Raw genomic sequence first — 22,201 nt, forward strand, 5'->3', positions numbered from 1 at the left:
GTCAGACATTTCCATTTACATATTCTATATGCATGCACAGCAAACTTCAATAAACAACCATGTCATAATGATCAGTTAATCTGTTTTTGTTATGTTGATTAAGGAATAAATATTGGCCAAGACACTGGGAATAATTCCCCTGCTCTTCTTTGAAATATTGCCATGTGACCTTTTATGCCTACCTGAGAGGGCCTTGGTTTAATATCTCATCTGAAAAACAGCATCTCTGTCAATGCAGCACTTCCTCAGTCCTGTATTGGAGTATCAGCATAGATATTTGTGCTCAAGTCCTGGAGGAGGACTTGAAGCCCAGACCTTCTGACTCGGGTGTGAGTGGCACCTACTGAGCTATAACTGACAAAATTGATCAACCAATGTATTTTGAATATTTGAGGATATTTTAAGTAAGTTCCTTCCCAATGGAGACCACATATGGAAGCGTCTTTTTGGTGAATCAGAAGATTTTCAACTGATACCTCTTAATTGGACACACACGATTAGACTTGTTAATAAGAGATAGGGAAATGAATCGTCACAACTCACTGCAAGATGATTATGGACAACAGAACGATAGAAGAAACATAAATTTCTGATAACTAGTAAAATACATTTCATTATACATTGTGTTATTGTAAGGTGACACTTTCTGTTAATGCTTATTTTGGTCTTTTTTCATGCTGATAATAAAGAGGACATAAATTTAAGATGATCAAAAGACGAAAGATTAGCTTTTTTTATGCATAGGAAAAGAAAGACTTGCAGTTATAAAGTACATCTCACAACCTCAGCATCCCAAAGCACCTCACAGCCAATGAAGGTAATCACTGTTGCAATGCATGAGAAAAAGCAGCTGATTAACACACAGCAAGCTTCCATAAACAACAAGGAGATAAATGGCCAGATAGTGTGTTTTCAGTAAAGTTTGTTGAGAGATAACTATTGGCTGGGATATCATGGATAACTCCCCTGCTCTTCTTCGAAATAGTACCAAGGGATCTTTTACATCCAGCTGACAGGACAAATGGGACCTTGATTTAATATCTCATCTGAAAGATGGCACCTGCAATATTACAGCATGATCTGAGCACTGCGCTGAAGTATTAGTCCAGAAATTTGTGCTCAAGTTGTTGGAGTGAGACTATGAACACAACCTTCTAGCTCCAAGGTATGTGTAATACTAATAGAGCTGCAGGATTTTGGGATATGGAACAAAGATCAAAGGGAGATAGAAAGCATATTTGAAAACAAATTTAAACGGATATGGGGAAAGGGCAAGGGAATGGGTCAAAGTGGATCAGTTATTCAGAGAACTGAAAGGGGTGCAGTGGGGTCATTGGCTGATTCCTGTATTGTAAAATTACACAATTCTATGAGGGAGGGATTTAACTCACAGCCATTTGTTTTTGTTACCAGTGAGCAGCATGATGACCCCCTTTAGGTTCCCACAGCTCACTGCAACATACCTTCAAGTTCATGTAGGCATGTGCCATCTCCAGGCACATTATTCTTCATTGGCACTGGAAGATTCTTTTTTTCGATGTCTTTTTTGTAAACATGCTTTGAGCCTTAAATGCACATCTTTGTTCTCAGGTGGGTAAGACAGGAGCTTATCTGCAGTTCCTTAGTATTCTATCGAGGATGTTGATTCGATTGATGGAGGTGGATGTTTATGATGAAGAAGAAATTAACCTTAGTAAGTGCTATTTTATACCCAATGCAGCGCCTGGCATGATCTTTACATATGTATCTATAAGATTGTAAAATGGTATTAATAGCATGCATTTCTTGTCTGTCACAGTTAAAGTTTCAAATTGTTGTTACACCTCAAAAAACACATGAAGAAACAAAGGTAATTATTTGGCACAGAAGCGAGAATCCTCTCTGTGACTTTAACATTTACTTCATTAAAGAAACAGGATATTAGCTTCACGTTAGAAGCAGAATAGTACATCTGCGTTACTTGGGGCATAATTGTACACCACCCTGCAAGCGAGTTTGCAGTGGGTGGGGGAATCGGTCCCATAAGATTCTGTGGGTGACTTTCTTTCCACCCAGCTGCTGCCTGCAACCTTGCCATGATTTTAAGTGTGGTGGGCAAGGACTCAGCTGACAAATTAATTGCCACTTAAGGGTTACTTCTTGCCCGGCTGCTTTCATTCAGCCAATAGGAAGATGTCAGAGATGGAGGGGACAGAGTTTGGCGGGGGGGTGCCTCCTTCACAGAACTCCTTTTGCTATTGGGCACCAATTGGTGCTAGACATTAAAAGGAAAGAGGACTAAATTCTGGGGATTGGAAATGGACAACAGAATTGAATGGAGGTATGCAAAATCTTATTCCTTATTTCCATGTTATCTCTTAGAAGCCAAAGAAGATTCTTCCCTACAACAGAAAGAGAGCTTACTGTGGCCTGATTTGGAGAGTTTCAGTAAATTGTCATTTGACTACACTGTTCATGATCCAAAGTATGAAGATGCAAGTCCAGTTTATTCAAGGGACCTTACAAAAAACAAAGGTTAATTATTTCATTATTTTAAATTCTATCATGTATAAAATTGTTCCAAATAGAGAAGCTAAAGGCAGGACTAAAACACACTGTTTGGTGGGTGACAGGGGCATTGTGCACAACACATTTGAAGGATTTGAAAAATAAATCCTGAACTGTAATTCCTGTGGCGCTAAAGGAGGGTAGCACTGGGAGTGAGAACTGTCCCTCTGCTGGTATAATTTTATTCTATTTAGTTAGCTTAGTGGCTTAGCAGGTGAGTTCAGAAATGAATTACACTACATTGTAGGCTGTTGGAACATTCTTGCAATTGCCACAAGGCAAGTTACAGCTCTGAGTTAGGGTGAGGGGTGGGATGTAGATGGAAGTGATAAGGTGGTTGGAGTTGGTGTTCTCTATTCAGTAAAGTAATCAGACTGTTTAGCCTCCCTGGGGCACCTGAGAAACGTTACCACCACTTCCCAGGACCTATCACAACCTTCCCTATTGTAGCTTTGAGAAGCAGCAGTAACATGGGTGGATGGGAACGAGGACATCTCCCCACTGTCATTTACATCCAACATGCAGACAAGGAAAAACCAGCAGGACTCCCAGCAAGGGGAGGTGGGGAAAGACAGGACAGCAGTAGATTAACGTTATATTAGTAGACTGGGCAACTGTTTAGATGCAGCCATGACACAGTCTCACAAACTCATTCATAAGACACAGAAGCCGGGATTTTCTGGCCCCTCCCACGCACCAGGGTCATCCGGTCCTGCTGAAAGTCAATGAACTTTTGGCTGGGCCGCCAAATGTCCCGAAGTGGGTCCTGCCATGACGGAGTCGGAAAATCCCGGCCCAAGGCTTCAAATAAGTAGGAGGACCATGACATGCAAACCACAGCTTCTGGTCAGCAAAATTTACATTAAAAGTTTCTTATCGTACCAATTTTTGGTTCGCTATATTATCACATCCCATTACCTATCAAATTAGATGATCATCTGTGTCTCACAGGTCTTCCAGTTGACCTGCCCTTCAAGTCCTGGTACTTGCTCATAGTTTCTTAATCTCAGCCAATGTAACACCTCTACCAGTATCAAAGTCTTCCCTCTTCAAGCTGATGAGGACCTACTAGAATATTATGCACTAGCTGATGGCTAGGAGAGGAATATTGGCCTTAAGGCATCCTAATACAAGTTCATGTTCTATGTGTGTCTGAAATGCTTCGAGCTTAGAGAGATTCAGCCAGTTGGGTAATATTTGTTACAGGTGGTTACAGAAATTACCAGTTATAAACCACGACTGGAAATAACACAACTTTCTGCATCTCATCTTGCATTTACTTTTATAAGGTTAGTGTGTACACTGGTACTTATCTGCGAACTAGTGGATCCAAGGGTCAGAATTGTAGAAAGTTGAATTTTCATCAGGATTTTATCTTACTCATCTCGTTATGTACTATTATAAGTATATAGATTGTCCCAGAAATTTGCTTTCCCAGAGTGGAGCTTTCTTGCTAGGGTCCAGGATTTGGGACGGCGGGATTGACTTTTTTACTAAGTGATTAGATGGAAATGTGCACTCCCATGACATTAAATGGGAGCACAAATTAGGAAAACCTATCCTTCTATGTTTCTACCTGTTGCTTACCAAAGTTACCTAACTTAACAGGACATAAAGAAGATGACATCTATCTACGACGCCATACAACACGAATGAGGTTGTCCAAGTATGCTGCCTATAATACATACCACCACTGTGAGCAGTGCCATGAATACATGGGTTTCAATCCCAGATGCCAGGTATGCATTTGGCTAGGATGGCAACAGTACTGTTGTTCAGAAATCTAAAGAGTAAAGACACAACCCGCAGTTTGAGCTTATCCTACAAACATACTGCCTGTTCCCAAAGCAAAAAGTCTGGTTCTATAAAAACAAGCTCTCGCTCTGCATGAACCAAACCTAAATTGGTGTATCAGGTCCCATTGCTACCAGATAGTAGTACATGAGGTTTCCTCAATGCCGAATGATATTTTGGAAGACTGATATCGTCGGCCATTTGTTGTAACAAACTGTATCACCGAGAAGGTTTATTTGTGGTGCATCATTTACAGAGGCAATAGTGCAGACAAGTCGCTAAATCAGTTAAGAATGTGGTCTGAAGTCAATTCACAAAGGTTTAATCAAGCTAGTCAAATGAAACCCTTTAAAATCTGCCTTGTAGGACAAAACAAGTAATCTTCAGAGTCTGATTCCTTAAAGAATCAACATAATGCAGTCAGAGCAGGGTTTATCAAGTTGTATGTGTGAGAAGTCACCATCCCTTTGGACAGACAAAACTAACTGATACATATAACGGGCTGGGTTTTGTGGAACCCACTGGAGTAGGCGGACTTGTAGGATTGCACAGGAGGCTGCGCATCAGATCCCTGGTGGTAGCAAAATGGCTCTCGATCATGTCAATGTAAGCAAGCAGGAAACTCGCCCGTTAGCAGTGGGAACCGGATATATTCAGAATCATTTACTTGCATGCAATTTACATGTAATTCCCAGTGATTTAATGCATCCATCCCGATTAAATGAAACTGACACATGTCTCGTGCCTTCAACAACCCACCCATTGAATGCTGGTAAGTTAAATGTAGTTTACCACATTGTTGGAGCTCTTTTGACTTGCAGGAGAGCGAATTACAGGGAGCTACATTGTCTTTGAGTGGCAGAGAAAAACTCTCCAGACTGTCAGATTTTCAAATTTAAACACAAAGTCTGAGGTAGGAATTGGCTAGGCCATGTGTTGGTTCAAAAAAACTAAAAAGGCGGCACATAACCTAGAGACAGAGACATTAAAGTGGCATTACATATTGGAGTCCCTAAGGGGAGGGTACTTTGGAGGCCACGTTGAAAGGAAGGGGGAGGGCATTGCACAATGGGAATCATTCACCCGTACTCCTTTATCCTCGAGTGCTGGAGGGGATCAGTGCTGCACAGGAACCAGTGCAGGCAGCCCAACAGGAGGGAGCACAATAATAGGGGGCCAGATCACAAGGCCTCTGGAACATCCGAGAGTTTACAGGAGCAGGATGACATACCTACACATGTCAGAGCGACAGTGGCTGAAAATGTTACACCCACCCCTAAAGGACATTAGTGAAGCAGATGGGTTTTTACAACAATGGTTTCGTGGTCATCATCAGACTTTTAATTCCAGATTTTTATTGAATTCAAATTTCGCCATCTGTGGTGATGGGATTTGAACCCTGGTCCCCAGAGCTATACATTGGGTCTCCCCAAAGTGATCAATTGATGGATCCTAGATCTTCGCGCATGGCTGATGATGGCCATCAGAAACCCTTGCAGTGAGCAGAAGAGAGATTCAATGCCAGTCACACACAACAAGGAATTTCATCGAGTTTCTCGTGTTGGTGCAGATCGATGGGCCGAAGGGCCTCTTCTGCACTGTGATTCTGAGAGAGAGCAAACCATTGGTCTGCTGAAGATGTGCTTCCTGGGGGAGCTCTCCAGTATGAGCCAGTAAAGGAGTCATGGATTGTCATTGTCTGCTGTGCACTGCATAACATTGCCAGGCAGAAGGGTGACAACATTAACCCAGAGGAAGAAGAGGAGGTAGCAGGCAAGATGGATGGAGAGTTAGCAAAATGGAATGGGAGCCCTCACCATGATGATATACATCTTACAATTCAGAAAAGGAAACATCATGAGGTGATGATGAAAAAACAGACGCTGAATAAAGCACAACAATTTAATGTGACACTAACATCTTTTCCTTAACATTATAATATAAACACCAGTGCTACCTTACTATGTGAAAATGAACTTCTTGAAAGGCTATTGCGTGCTGTGGCGAAGTGCACCCCCAACATCTTCAGATGTGGTAGGAGCAGGTTGCTGCTTTCTCTACCCCCAGTCTTTGATGATCAAGCTGGGTATCCTCTGGTAACTCTCGGCCTGAATGTGCCAGGGCATATAAAGCTACCCTGCACCAATACAGGAGTGTTCTTTGTGGCCACTGCTGCTGGAGGAGTTTGGATCACTGGCAGAGAGGTTGGGGAGCTCCTGACAACATTCGGTAAGAACTCTGAAGTGTGTTAGGCTGCAGCTCCTCTGGACTCTCAGTGCAAGATGGCACTGACATTGCCCTGCTTCCTATTGACTGAGGTGCACCTGGAAGGGTGTCCAGTGGCACTAGCAATTTCTCAGTGGTCCAGTGTTGCAATGAGCTCATGGCACCAGTGATGGTCTGCAGGGTTGCACTGACACCAGGCATCCACTGTGGTGTCTCCTGGGCCTGCCTCTCCATGATGATCGCCACCCTCTCCATGGAAGAAGCAACGAGCTTGCCTACCTGAGATTTGGTAGAGATAAGGCTGGGGGTAGACTCCTCCATTGCCCCCCGCATGTCTGCTCAAAGCCTCAGGCAGCTCTGCCAGATTACCCCGTTTGTCTCTGCAGCTCCAACAGGTTGAGTCTGGCCCTCATCAGAGACCCTTTGCCAGCCGGGGGTTCAGCAGGGAATGACCTCAAACAGTCCTCCGTTGGCCAGTGGCCTTGCCTGTTGCTGCCCCTCTCATCTGCATCTGTGTGACTGCAGTGCTCACTAGATGGTAACACTGGGCCGGCACGTGATCAGCTCCCCACCGAGGTGAGTGTATCTGCGCCCGTGCTGGGCACGGGACAGGTGTGGCTCTGCACCCTCAGAGGTGGAACACAGGCTGCTCTTACGACTGTGGTAGTTGACTCTGCAACTGAAGCATAAAAACAATTACTGGAGTGATGTAAGTGTCCACCAGCATCCATGGATGCAGCAGGCTGCCACGGTAATCAGAGATAATGGGTAAGTGCAATTCCTCCTCGCTCTCCACGCCTGCTAATCCAAACTCAGTGTCAAATATGGACTGACCACCCTGCTCCTGTGCCAGTTCCAGGGCTTCCAGCTCTGCCTCTGTCAGCAGCCAAATCTCCAACACTCCACCCTGGTCTTCAGCCTCTCCCTGGTGTTGTGGTCCTTTCGTCCTGCAAGAGTAACAGGAGAAAAAGTGAGGTCTCCAGTGATGCTGAGGAGAATCCCTTCCTGCCTGATTGCCCCTTGATCCCATGAGGTCTCGGGTTGCTCAGCTGTCCTTCCAATCCTCGTGCAGAGTAAGGCGCAGCAGAAGGTGCAGATTCCAGTGAACGCACACACGAATGCAGCCGATACAATTATGGAAGCTGGTGAAGGGGAGCACTTCACACTTCAATGTCCAGCCTAGCCCCTATCCATTCAGTGCCTTCTAGTTTTTCTGCCCACCTTTCACCCACTCCTTGACTGTATGAAACTCAAACTCGCACTTTGCAGAGGAGGTCATTATTCCTTTTTCGGAAATGGACCCAGTCACTTGGATGGAGCTCACAGCCGCTCACATCCACGGTGACCTCTGTCCAGGCTGCCTTGGTCATTCATGATGACGTTTTGCGGCCATCAGCCGGAAATAGAATCTTCCTGCATTCCCACACGGCCTGGAAAAGGTCAAGGAGCAAGCTCTCACAGAACCGTGGGGCGGCGTGCTGGGCGGACTGTGACACCTCCAAACGCAGCCGAAGCTGTTGATGTGAATGACTGAACTTTTACTAAAATGAGATTTCTTCTACCCGGACCTTCACAAGTTTTTAGTTGTCATAGTCTAACATCTGACAATGCTGGCTGGTTCAATTGGAATCTCCCTCAGAAAGCCTGCATACAAAACTTCAGCTGTTACGTAGAGCTTTCTATCTTTTAAGTATGGTACCTTCCCCTGCATGGGGATCAGGTGATGCGGGCTTCTTGATATCAGAGCTGGCCCTGCCACGTGATACAGTGGCGAGCACGCATCATCCTTATTCATAACCTTGCCGCCACGTGATGGGGTTCAAGCGACTGCATCCTTCCAACGTCAGATTTCTGACCTCTTCCATACCTACTGGCATGTTCAGTGACAGTAGGACTAAACCCAGCACCATGTGTGGGGCTTTAACACTCATAAAAGGACTCCTTGCGAAAAAGTTTCTGATTTGAAGGAAAACCTGGGATTAAGTTATCTACTTCAACAGCATCAACGTCACAGTCCACACAACCTACAAACATGAAGGCACAATAAAAATGTCTGGTTTTTCTGACAGATATTGGATCTTAAATGAATGTAAAGCTCCCATTTCAAGCATGACATTTTAAAACTAATTTAAACTGAGACCTAGTATAAAAGAAAAAGCTATGGCCAAAAATTAAATTTTTGCTGCATTACTCACCACTACCCCCCGCACCCCCCGCCCTCCTGAGGCATTATAACGATGAAATGTTATATTACCGACAATTCTTAGTTTGAATGTTGCTATTTACACTTTAAAGACTGGAAGTTTTCACAAGTTTACATTTTCAGGCATTCCAACGCGATATAATTCAGCAAGGTTATAAATACATTTGAGTTAGAAAATATCAGATTTCGACTTGTAATACTTTTGTACGTATTCAGCTGCACGTTTTGCATGTTTCTGATACTGATCTATTCGTGGATGGAATATTATGGGGCTTTCCTGATCTACATTCCCAGTGGGCAAGGTTCCACATCAGGAGTGTGCATTCAGAAAATTGGCCTATTATATTTATGATTTATTCCTATTTTTACTTAACCAGTAGATGGGCGGTTAGTGACACAGATCTAATTGGAGTGTGGATGGGGTAAAAGATAAGGAAAAATATACACACAACTATATATAGATATATTAGATTTTTTAGAAGATCAATGAATGAGCTTATGTTAGCTCAGACAGCTATGAAGGTCCAGATTGCATCCTATCGTACTCAATCTGTTTGACACCTAATCGTGACATGACAAGCTCCTTACTAGCAATATAAACTACAGAATGCATTGCCATGTAAATTTGTACTGTGCACTGCGTAAACACCCGTAGATTAAAGAAATCAGCAATTTTTGATTCTTAAAGTGCAGATAGGAAGAATGAGCAGGTGAAGGCCATTCAGCCCCACTGCCATTCAACTAGATCATGGATGGCCTTCTACCTCAATACCATTTCCCCACAATATCTCCATACCCTTTGATGTTTTTCATATCTAGAAATCTATCAATCTCTGTCTTGAATATACTCAATGACTAAGCCTCCACAGCACCCTGGGGTAGAGAATCCCAAAGAACCACTATCCTCTGAGTGTCGAAATTCCCCCTCATCTCAGTCCTAAATGGCCTATCTTATTCTGAGACTGTCTCCTCTGATTCTGGACCCCACCCCAGCGAGGGGACACAACTTTCCTGCATCTGCCCTGTGGAGTCCTGCAAGAATTTTGTATGCTTCAATTAGATCACTTTTCATTCTTTTAAACTTTAGAAAACGTAGGTCCAGTCTTCTCACTCTTTCCTCATGGGACTATCTCACCATCCCAGGAATCAGTCTGGTGAACCATAGGGCAGAATATCCCCCCCGTTGGGGGGAAAGTTGATGGGCGGGCGTGTTTCCGATTGGTGCCCCCGATGGGAGGCACGGTGTCATTTTGCGAGGAGAGGCCAATTAAGGCCCGCCCAGCGTGACGTCTGCAGGGAAGTTCTATGCGCTCCCTGTGCAAGCGGGGGGTGGGGAATGTCTAAAACCGAGAGTACGCTCTTTCGCACATGCGCATGAAAAAGCGCACTCATCTCCCTGAGGCTAAGTGCTGCCTTAGGGAGATCGGCTCTACTTTCAACAATATTAAAAAATAGAGAAAAAAAATTCCCTTACATGTCCCCTCATGTGACAATGTCACATGAGTTGGGACATGTTCATAATTTCCAAAAAAACTTTATTAAATTTTTTAAAACCATACATGAAACCTCATTCCGCCTGTGGATGAGATTTCATGTTTTTTCTACTTCCCAATGGGGCTCCTGGCCTGCCTGCCAACCTTAAGGTTGGATAGGCAGGTCCACTAATTACTTTAATTGATCTGTTAATGGCTTCAATTGGCCATTGATAGGTCGGCAGGCGCACAGCTGATTTTGCTGCGCCCCCGCCTTCCTGAAAATTTAAATGGGGTGCGGTGACTTCGGAAGTTCCACCCGACGACACCTTGCGTCATTTTACGCGTCAGTGAGCATGCCCCGCCCCCGCTTACGGACAGTAAAATCCAGCCCATAGAATCTATCTTTTGATTATTGTTACAGTTTTTCAGAAATACAGATGTAAAGTGTAATAAAGAATTATTTCTTCTGCAGGGAAAAATGTATTAAGAACTAATTTCACCATTCTGTTTGTTTTCTGTTAGCCATATGATTCTACACTCCATGCCTTCACATTTTCCTGCTCAATGCTGGGAGAGGAAGTCCAGCTTCACTTTATTATTCCCAAATCAAAAGAATATAATTTCATTTTCAGTCAACCTGGAGGCCAATTGGAAAGTATGAGGTTGCCACTTGTCACTGACAAGGTGAGAAAATATCATGGGACCTTCACATAGAACTACAATGTTATTTCTATTTGTTGTGCTTATAATGGCTGGGCCATAGATGCAATGGTTGGGACCTGTGTACATATAAATTTGAGGGAAGGTGGGGTGAAAGAAATCTATTTCTTGCTAGGTGAATGTGGAGAGGGAAAGTGTTTGATTTGAGTCAGTGTAGCCGTGAGATGTGTGTTGATGATCAGTTCAGTGGTCCATTGGAAGCACATGGGTGGGTTCTGCTCTGGGATCACTGAACGTAATGGGAAAAAAATGAGTCTCTGGTGATGTTCCATGGGGGAAATAACTGCGACTTAGTTGGAAGGAACAAAGTTCTAGAGTATGTGGATATTATTCCCGCTTGTGTTGGTGAATCAATTGGTTTGGTAATATGTTTGCGTCTTGTCTCTGGTAAGTGCAGCGGTGAGTGTGTAGCTGTTTCACTTTACCTGATAAGGTGAGGATAGATGGGAGAACAAACTTCAGAAGCTTCCCGGATTTGCACAGTGCAGATGAATTCGGTAGAAAGTTTTATTCTTGCCCCTACTAACATCTGGAATAAAGAAAAACTTCAACAAATCCTTTACTGTTGTTAAATGCTAATTTAATATTTCTTGTTAAATTCCAGCAGGTTAATACTCCTGCAATTACATTTATTGAATCACAGCTTGACGATTTAAAACATCTGCTTTGTCCCAGAATCCAGACTGCATAAAGAGCCCCATCTTTACGCCTTCGACTGGGCGTCATGAACATGGTCTCTTCAATCTGTATCACGCTATGGATGGTGCTAGCCATTTGCATGTGCTAGTTATCAAGGAGTATGAGATGGCAGTGTATAAGAAATATTGGCCAAACCACATCATGCTTGTCTTGCCCAGCATCTTCAACAACTCTGGAGTTGGTATGTTTTAAAAGTAATTCAAACGAATATATTTTATATTAATTTAGGCATTTCTGTAAAATCGCAGCTGGTAAAACGGCCTTTCAGTTAAACTACTTGTTATCAATTTGAAATGCTTTTGCTGGAACACAGAAATGAACAAAACTTTATCTATCAGAAGTAAAACTTTTGGTGCAGCGTTAACAGCTTTTTGGTAGCCCACGGTCAGAAATTAATTGGGCCAGATTTTAAAGGAGAACATATATATGTATGTTCCAGGAAAAGGACACAAATCATGGTAATGTACCTTCCCTTATGAGCATGATCAGGCAGTTAAAAAATTAAGGGCAAAGTGTTGACCTTGTCGGGCGGGCTCGACAGGGGTGGGTGGGCTGCCCGCGATCAAGGCTGGAAGGCGATTTCACGCTGGAGGGGCAATTAGGCCCACCCAGTGTGAAACGTGAGCAGCAGCATTCAGCGCTGCCTGTGTGGGTGAGGGGTGCGTGGGAGGGGAATGCGCGCAAGTGTGCACTTCATAATCTCCCTGAGGCACAGAGCTGCCTCAGAGAGATGAAGCTTTTTCAAATAAAATAACGAAATAAATAATGTAATAAAACGTGTCCCCTCATGTGACTGTCACATGAGCAGGGACATGTTATTAACTAAATTTTAATTTTTTAATTTTGCTTTAGGGAAACTTCATCCCACCCATGGATGAGGTTTCCTAAAAAGTGTAAAGCGGTTGAACAGGCAGCGAAAAATTTAACTTAATTGATAATTTAATGGCCTTAACAGGCCTTTTAATTGTAGGCAGGCGCGCTGCTGATTCTCTATGACCGAACTATCGTGCGATTGCGCATTGACGTTGGGACGCTTGCCTGACGTCGACACGTGTCAGTTCATGCTCGAGTGGGTCGGGCATGCACCCGCCCACCGAGCTTAAAATTTTGCCCTAAGAGTGCCTTATATGATTATTTGAGATTTTAGTATTGCCACAGTTCAATTGTGTGGAATGGTCGTTGGAAAAATGCCTCCGACAACTTTTATGAAATATATTTTGTACTTATTTTGCAAAAATTTATAAGGCTTAAAGATGTGACATTTTTTTTGTGAATTTAATGTTTTTGTGCCCAGTCAGACCAAATATAAGTCTCATTGTAATTAGGAGTGATATGCCGATATTAAGAATTTGTCAGAAACAAATTGGAAGTGGTAAAAAGTACTCATAAGCTGGATCAATTTCAATTAGTTTCAACACAATGAAATAAAATTAAGTCAATAAAACTCTTTAAATGTTTATGTCACACATTTTTTATTTTATCACTCAAAGCCCAACTTGTGAAACACCAAGCAGTGTTGTTAATAAACATTAACAATCAACACTAGACTTTTTATCAAATTAATTTTTGAGAATTTTAATTTTTGAGAATTTTCCAAAGGTCCTAATTCAGTAACTTCAGTCGACTTGTGTCTTAATACTAAATATTAAACAATATTTTTCTAGCATCCTTGTAAATTGTTTTGCAAATTAAGCTCTGAGAGGTTAAATGAGGATTATGAGCATTCTGGTCAGGGGTGGACAGTCTAACAAATTAACACTGTCTTGGAAAGTTTACACACCCAAAGGATAGACTGAATTGTGATTAATGTCATATAGTTTAAGCATGTTTGGCGGTAAGCACCTCCAAAGAAAAACTATTTTCAAAGTTAGTGGAGGTGACACTTTAGCAGTCACTCTATGTTAAATGCTAGGAGGAAGGGAAAAACAGTTTTAAAATATAAGCTTTGTTTTGTAAGATGTAACTTTGGTGTTTTGTTGCCCTTGAATAGTATTTATCCCATTGATCACCAACCATTGCTAGTTGTCAGCTGTGTCTGGGCTGTTTTATCCTTCAATAACTGTATTGAATATCATCCTCTAGTGGCTGTGCTGGGAATGCCACCTTTCAGTCAGTCATACCGGAGATCTTGTTTACATGGGACTGAATTATGATGAGGTGAAATGTATAGGTTGAATGCCCTAATATTTCAATGTTAGCTAACTAGATAGTAGGGAGTTCAATTTATGAACTATCTAAGTCTCCTACCTCACACTCATTGTTTCTTTCATTCTCCACCATGCTTACATATACCTGACATAACTGCTCTTTCCTATCTTCCTCCCTACAATGGTATTGTTTTAACATATTGATATGACACAACTGATTCTTTTTCCTACGAACTGGTGTATTTATCAAATAATTTACTTTACTAACCATCTTAATTACCTTGTACGGACCGCTGAATCATGCTTTCAGGGGTTCGCCCTGTAATGTCAATGATACTAACATTTAGTCCCCTGGCTGTAATATTCGGATCACAGGTTGCTTATCTGCCCATTCTTTCATCTTTGTTTGAGGAACTTCAAGATGTTCTTGAGCCACTTTGCAGGCTCCCGTGAGCTGTTCCTGGAACACAGACACATAATCTAACGTAGAGGATTCAACCTTCTCTCCTAAAAGCTTTTCTTTGATTAATTTTAGAGAACCTCTTATTTCATGTCCATAAATTAATTCAAAAGGGCTAAAACCAGTAAATTCATTTGGTCAATCTCAGGTAGCAAATAAAAGAAAATCCAGCCCTTTGTCCCAATCGTGGGGATATTGATGACAGTATGCTTTAATCATTGTTTTGAGAGTTTGATGGTACCTCTCTAAATCTCCCTGTTTTGTCGATGATATGCTGTGGACTTTAACTGTTTTATACCCAAATTACTCATTACGTTCTGAAAAATTTTAGACATAAAATTGGAACCTTGATCCGACTGGATCTCTACCAGTAATTCATACTGAGTAAAAAAAACTGGGTTAACGAATCCACCATTACTTTAGCTGTAATGGTCCTTAAAGGAATGGCCTCTGGAAATCGAGTTGTCATATCCATAATAGTAAGGGTATGCTGGTGTCCTGCTTTCATTTTTGTTAAGGGCCCCACACAGTCCAATAAAACCTTACTGAATGGTTTCTCAAGAACTGGTATAGGAATTAAAGGTGCTGGTTTAATTGCATGTTGTGGTTTTCCTACCATTTGGCATGTATGGCACGTTTTACAAAACTGTACTGTATCCTTATGAAGGCCGGGCCAGTAAAACTGCCTGTTTATCTGTGTTTGAGTTTTCCATATCCCGACATGTCCTGCCATAGGAATTTCATGTGCTATCTGTAATATCTCTACAATATTTCGGCGGTACCACTACCTGATGATCAAGCGTCCACTCCTCATCTGCAGGTCTGTGAGGAGGTCTCCACTTCCTCATTAGAATTCCATTCTTAATATAATAACATTTCAAAACTGCCTTAGCCTCTTTAGTTTGGGCTGATTATGCTATCTTACTTAACTCTGGATTAGCTTGCTGATCCTCAACTAGAGAGGATTTGTTAAACATCTCTTTCAGATTATCTACGTCTTTAAAGAAAGTCTTAGCCAGCCAAATATCTGTCTGTGGTATCACCTTGACCTTTGATGATGGACTTTGCTTAGCTATTGCGCGGGTCATCACACATGAAGGAAAAATCCCTGGAACCTTTTGTTGTAACTGCATTGTCACTTTAACTTCATTTGGACTTTCTGTGATTATGGTAGAAGCTACTACCTTCGTTCCAGCTAAATCATTTCCCAGGAGTGAATCAACTCAATCTCCGGTTAATTGTTAAACAACCCTACCACCAATGTCCCAGACAATAGGTCTCATTCCAAGTGCATCTGGTTCAAAGGTACAGGTATATAGTCCTCACCAATACCATGGACTAAACCTTTGGCTTTTAATATGTTCTCTGATGGAAAACTTATGCCTTTCCCCAGCAAAAGCATTTGAGTGGCTCCTGTATCTCTAAGTATGATTATAGGTTTAGCCCTCTCATTTGAGGGATAAGGGGTTACTTTTCCCCTCAACAAAAAATCATTATAACTCTCATGTATCTCATTCACCTCCCCTGAACTCACAGCAGTGTTCACACTTGGTTTCACAGCTGTAGTTAATGCTACAACTTGATCTGTTGTACTTCCAGCCAGGGCTCCTTTTCCTGAATCACCCTTACGTACCTCAATAAGTCCCATGGATTTCCCGTGCAACTTCCAGCAATTGGCACGAACTTGTCCCACCTTGTTACAATGGAAAAACTTAGGCCTTCAAATATCACTTCCACCCTCAGCACCTTCCTTTCTGGCCTGAAGAAGAGTTTTTGGAGTATTCCCAGCAGTCTCTTCTCTTCCCTGACTACTTGCCTTCCTTTCAACTTCCTATCTTCTCTCTTCTCAGCTTTGTGGGGATGATGGAAAAAGGTTTAGATTTATGGGCCGGCTCATAATTGTCAGCCATCTCCGCTGTTGCGGCTCTCTGGACTTCAACATGGGTTCTAACTACTGGAGGAAGTGAATCTTCAATTTCTTCCAAGAGAATTATTCCTCGAAGAGCTTCATATGTTGCCTCTACCTTTAATGCCTGTATCCAATGATCAAAATTACTTTGCTTTACCCTCTCAAACTCAATATAGGTCTGCCAGGCTGTTTCCTTATATTCCGAAATTTCTGCCTGTATGCCTCAGGGACTAACTCATATGCACTAAGTATAGCCTTTTTCACTATCATAATCCACAGAAACCTCTTCTGAAAGTGATGCATTAACCTCGTGAGCGCTACCCACCATACTCTAAGACTAGTGTCCAGATTTGAAGAGCCTGAAGAAGAGTCAAGTGGACTTGAAACGTTAACTCTGTTTTGCTCCACAGATGATGTTAGACCTGCTGAGTTTTCTCAGCATTTTCTATTTTTGTTTCAAATGTCCAGATTTCATTTGGCCTCTTCATTTGCTTAGCTACCTTTTTAAAAGGAATAAAGAATGTCTCTACAACCCTGTCCTCAAACTTTGGGAGGGCTTGCATAAACTTAAACGTCCCCTCACTGGGCTTTAGGTTGAAGGTTTTTTCATCGTCAGAACCTTCCTCAGCATATGAGGCCTCTTTTTAAAGCTGATATTCCCTTTCTCGTCCCTTCTCTCTTTCTTCCGTTGCTAACTTCTCCTGTTGGAGGATGAGTTTTTGCATTTCCATTTTTCTTTCAAATGCTCTCTTTTCTTTTTCCTCTGCCTCTAGCCTTTTCAATTCCAATTCCCTTATTCTTTTTTCTGCCCTTTCTCTTTCCTTTTCTTTTGTCTCCAATTCAAGCTTTTTCATTTGCAACTAAATCTTAGTCAATTCAATTGACTCACCCCCTGGAAAACGTGGTTTCTTTGGTATCCTTTTCAGTTTCAAATGCCTTGCTATCATCTCAACTATGTCTGCTTTCCTCACCCCGTCAGATAATTCTAATTCCAGCTTATCTGCCAACTCCGTTAGCTTACCCTTGGTTAATTTCTGTAAACCAGTCATGGTTATATCTCCATCTGTGAAAAAAACTTTGCAAGTTCCAACGCCATTTCAGTTTACCAATGTATAAGAAACCTGGGGTGGAATTGTCCATGGCCGCGGGTGTCGGGTATGCTCGGCGGCTTGAGCAGACAATATGGCGAGAAGGCCAGAAATCGGCTTCCATGGCATCATGAAACCAGTTTGCGGTTGTTGGCTCAGCCTGTTGGTGGCGGGCCATGTTCCCCACCATTGGACGTCGGGAATCTCATTGTGATACATCTGCATTATCAGTATAAGGCCAGCCCACCAGAATCAACCCACAAGAATCAACGCCCCCACCCCGGCTGGATCATCTGCCCACATTGGCGTGATTGCACGCTGATGTGGTTACAACATCACATATGGGGTGGGCACTTGGTGGGCTGCACTTTGAGGGGAACTTGGATGTGAGTGCACAGTAACGTTGTGCAGCGCTTGCCCAGGTTGCTTTTTGGACTTCAAGGTTCAGGTGAATTGGAGGCGTAGGAGCAAGGGCTGCCCAGTGGTTGAGACGCATTGGGTTGGGTGGGGCAAGGGCTGCCCTGTGATTGAAGGGCAGGGTGGTGGGGTGAGAAGCAGCCACGCATGAGGGAAACCTTGTATAAAGTCACCATTCCTCTGCAGCTGAGACAGTTCAGGCACAGCCACATTGACATGCTTGAAGTCCAGCCTCCAGCTGATCTGCCCACTCAAGTAAGCAGAGGCATGAAAGTGCCATCAAGTGCTCCAGAGCTTTTCAGCCCTTGGGCACAGACTGCAAATTAATGATCATTTTAGTGGGCAGCAGAACAGTTGGACAACTGGGCACATTGTACAATCTCCTTGTTAAAGCTGGCTGCGGAGCCGTCACTGGTGGAGGCGCTCACAGCCCCTTGCAATGTCAGTATCCCGGTTGGACCAATCTCCCCCATGGTTCAAGCTAACAGCGCAGCCTTGCAGTGCGGGTTAGGAGAATGTCTGTGCCTGAGCTGAGAGCACAGCATGCAGTCCAGTGGGCAAAGCTACCGCCAATCGGTCAGGTGGAGTGGGGTGGAGGTGGGTGGGGCTTCAGGCAGCCATGCAGCGCACTAAACTCTGGCCATCCAAGTGGTGGCCAGAAGATTCTAGGATCCATTTAGGGGCCTTCAGACTTAACCAATAGAGGTTCTTAGTACACCCAGACTAACCCACGTGTCTCCCTTTCATCCTGCAGGAGGGGTACATCAGGATCGTGGTGAACTAGCTTACATCTCATGGTGTACAGAGAGTGGAAACGACGGAGAAGAGAGTGACAGAGGCACCTGTGTGTGCAGAGGGGGGAGCAGCACCCTCTGGAAGAAGGGGCAGTGGGACTCCTGCACACGCTGCTGAAGAGCCCCAGCGAGCCATCGTTGGTCGGCACCCAGGTAGACCCAGGGTCTATAGACGCCGCCTTTCATCCCTGCAGATGACCAAGAACCACTGTCACCAAAGACTGCCCATGTCTAGGGGACTGGTAGGTCACATCTGCCACCTGCTACAGGTTTTGGTGCCACGAAGACATGGAGGGCATCCACTGCCAGTGGCTGTGAAAGTGACAGCGGCGCTCAATTTTTGCACCAGTGGCTCCTTTCAGTGCTCCACAAGCGACCTCTGTGGGATATCATAAACCACCACCCACAAATGCACCCATGAGGTCACGGGTGCCATCTTCACGAGGGCACACAACTTTGTGCATTTTGCCTGGGACCAAGAGAGCCAGGATGCAATTGAGTGATGTAATTGGATTTGCTCAGATCTCGGGTTTCCCACAAGTGCAGGGTGCAATCGACTGCACTCATGTGGCGCTCAAATCTCCATCGTAACAGGGGTCAACTATTCAACCGCCAGGGTTTCCATTCATTGAATGTTCAGCTGGTGTGCGACCACCACAAATACATCTTGCAGGTCTGTGCATGGTTTCCAGGGAGTGTCCACAGCTCCTACATTCTCAGTCGGTCACAGATCCCTGATGTCTTCCAGGGTCCACAGAGGCTGTGGAGTTGGCTCCCATGGGACAAGGGCTACCCATAGAGGACATGGCTGATGACACCCATGCGGCGGCCTCAGACTGCAGTAGAGCGATGGTATAACAAGGCTCATGCTGAAACTCGCAACTTGGTGGAGCAAACCATTGGGACGCTGAAAATGAGGTTCCAGTGCCTGGACCGGTCTGGTGGAGCCCTGCAATATAGCCCGCAGAGGGGTGTCACGCATCGTCATTGTCTGCTGCGCCCTTTACATCCTGGTGCTGCAACAGGGAGAGGAGCTGGCTGAGGAGGAGATGGAGGAGTAGAGGTCTCCTCCAGTGAGGAGAATGTAGACGATGATGAGGCTGAGGAGGTCCTCAACGACAACGTTGACATGGAAGAGGTCCTTTCATTGGCCAGATGAGGCAGGAACACTCGGGAGGCCCTCATAGCTGTTAGATTTGTGGAGGATGATGATGGCATGCAGTGAGAACACACATAGATTCTCACATTGCGCCTATGAATGTTTGACTCCAGTCTGGCTTATGGCAGCACACATACGTTCTGAGATAATGCTCCTGCCATAGAGGTGCAGTGGAGGCCCTAATAGTCGCTCGATTGCAGGAGAATGATGACAACATGCAGTGAGGACACGCCATAGACTGTCACACAGCCTCTGAGAATGTCTGACTCCTGTCTAGCTAAGGGCAGCTCGCTTGTGCTCTGTGATCAGGGTCATATCATAGAGACACAGCCATGAAACTGGTCCTTTGTCAGCCTTCAGCACCTGAGCCCTTCAGGAGCACAGCGTCACTGGTCACAGCTGCTGAAGAGATGGGGGGCCAGCTGCAGGGGTGACCAGGATCGGGGACGTGCTGGGTGGTAGAGGACTGGGCTGGATGCTCCCACAGGAGTTGGCACGTCAGTGAGTGTCCAGGTTGCAGCCGATGCCATCCAAGACCTAAGGACGGTCGTGCTCGGACCTGATGTAATTTTAGGTCTCGAGGTGGCCCAGGTGTGCGGTGGTCTTCCTGCTGAACGTTCCCCTGTTCGGACAGAATTCCACATTGGCCCCAAGCCCCGAACCCTCCCTCGGGTGCTGGTGCCCTGCAATATGAGTCGCCTCGGGGACATGCCCTTTGTGCCATTTGGCACAGCGCGGAGGAGCTTTTTGTATGGACTGCTGCTGCACGCTTTCCATTTTCTCGCCCTTGTCCGCCGCCCGGACACGCCCTGGCGTGCCTTGTTGCCGTCCGGCGGCGGAGGCCCCCGATGGGAGGCCCTCTACGGAGGTGTCCTCCCCCTTTCTATCGGGGACCTGGGTTGGAGGGTGTTGCATGCAGCAGTCCCCTATAATCGTAGAATGTGTAGGTTTGCGGACTCCCAGGACACCTGCCCTTTTTTTGGTCTTGTGAAGTCCATGGACCATGCTTATAAAGGATGTGGTAGGCTGCACTCTCTTTTTAGTTATTTAAAAAGCCTTTTATTAATGTTTTGTTTGCACTTCAGCCCCACGCTCCTGATCTATGGACACCCGGTGTGGAAGGGGGTCGGAAAGGAGGAGGACCTCCTCGTGAACTTGCTCCTGGGCCTGGCCAAGTTGGCCATTAACAGTTCCAGGCAGCGGGCGATCGACGGGGGAGTCCCGCCCGATTGTCCTTCTTCCGCGGCTACGTTCGCGGCCGGGTGCCCTTGAAGAGGGAGCACATGGTGTCTGCTGGCACTCTCGAGGCCTTCCGTGCTCGGTGGGCACCGCGGGGACTGGGGTGTTTTAGAGACCCCCTTAATCACATTTTGGTTTAAAGTTTGTAAGTTTCCTTTAAACTTTGTCCTTGGTTTTACAGCTGACCTGAATTAGGGGCTGTGCTTGTTTTGTCCTTCATTTTGTTAATTTAGTTTAATTGTTTGAACTCAAGAGTTACATCTTCTTCACTTTCCTAACCCTGCCGCTACATCCTGGTGCTCCCTGAGATCCACAGCGGAGATGGAGGCAGTCTGCTGTCTGTTACACTCTGTTTGTGATGACCTTGGCGGGCGTCTTCTGGAGAGCTAAGACTTGGAGAGCCCCGGCCTGCTTTCGGGGTCCCGCTGTGTGGCAGTGGCACCTTCCTCGGCCTGTGGAGTTGGAGCTGCTGAGGCCACAGGAAGAGGGGATTTGGATGGGCTGGACATTCCCAGAGTCACCTGGATGGATTGCCCCGGGGGTATACGTGCTTATCCTCATGAAGGTGAAGGGGAAACTGGAGTGAGATGGGGCTGGCCCGCACCACTCTTGCATACATATTGTTGGAGGCCAACTATGGCATCTGTGACAGAGTTGAGCCTGCGCAGCAGTGCAGGAGCGAAATCCTGGACCAAGTTTCCATGGCAGCTGCCATCCTAGCAGTGTTGACCTCTCTGTTGGCATGCCGGTGCTATCACCTCACCCTGAAGGTGGACGGACTCCTCAATCGTGTCTTGCAATCTTAATGAGTGCAGCGGACATCCCTTCCTGACGTTCCTGAGCTTGCCTTTGCAGCTCTAGCAACTGTGGCATGACCGAGTCCAGAGGCTTGCCAACTGACTCTGAATCAGCAAATTTCTGGCCTCCAACAGTCCTCCAAGTGCCAGACACCTGGGAAGCCCCTGCCTCTGCCTGTTGTGGATCAGAAAGTGCGATGTGCTCACCAGATTGTGATGCCGAGGCTACTCCCAAAGCTCAGTCCCACCGAGGTGTGGATCTCCGCGCTGGTGGAGGGTGTGGGTGAGAACTGTGATGGGACTTCAGGAAGGGTTTCAGCAGATTCCCCTTCTGAGCTTCCCTTGGGGCTTGATTGGAGGCCCTGGGCCATGGACTCCGTCGGCAGTTTCCCAGATGTGCCTGCGAAAGCAAAGAGAGATAATTAGTGCATGGCCTGTGAAATTGGACACATCACTCACAGCATGGTTGTCTGATGAATGTCGCACTGCTGCATCCTCACTTGGTAGAGCACCACCAACCTCACCAT

The 22,201-nt window shown here is 45.0% G+C and overlaps 1 protein-coding gene across 1 annotated transcript in view; it reads left to right on the top strand.

Annotated features, from left to right (window-relative positions):
• Positions 1–22,201, top strand: part of greb1 (growth regulating estrogen receptor binding 1) — a 342,458-nt gene that overhangs the window by 289,204 nt on the left and 31,053 nt on the right. Inside the window, exons 27-31 of the mRNA XM_041187420.1 lie at positions 1,591–1,693; positions 2,362–2,514; positions 4,156–4,286; positions 10,768–10,929; positions 11,641–11,845. Of these exons, the coding sequence (XP_041043354.1) occupies positions 1,591–1,693; positions 2,362–2,514; positions 4,156–4,286; positions 10,768–10,929; positions 11,641–11,845 (754 nt within the window). The remainder of the gene's footprint in view (positions 1–1,590; positions 1,694–2,361; positions 2,515–4,155; positions 4,287–10,767; positions 10,930–11,640; positions 11,846–22,201) is intronic.

The sequence above is a fragment of the Carcharodon carcharias genome, chromosome 5, assembly GCF_017639515.1.
Source record: "Carcharodon carcharias isolate sCarCar2 chromosome 5, sCarCar2.pri, whole genome shotgun sequence".
Classification (NCBI taxonomy): Eukaryota; Metazoa; Chordata; class Chondrichthyes; order Lamniformes; family Lamnidae; genus Carcharodon; species Carcharodon carcharias.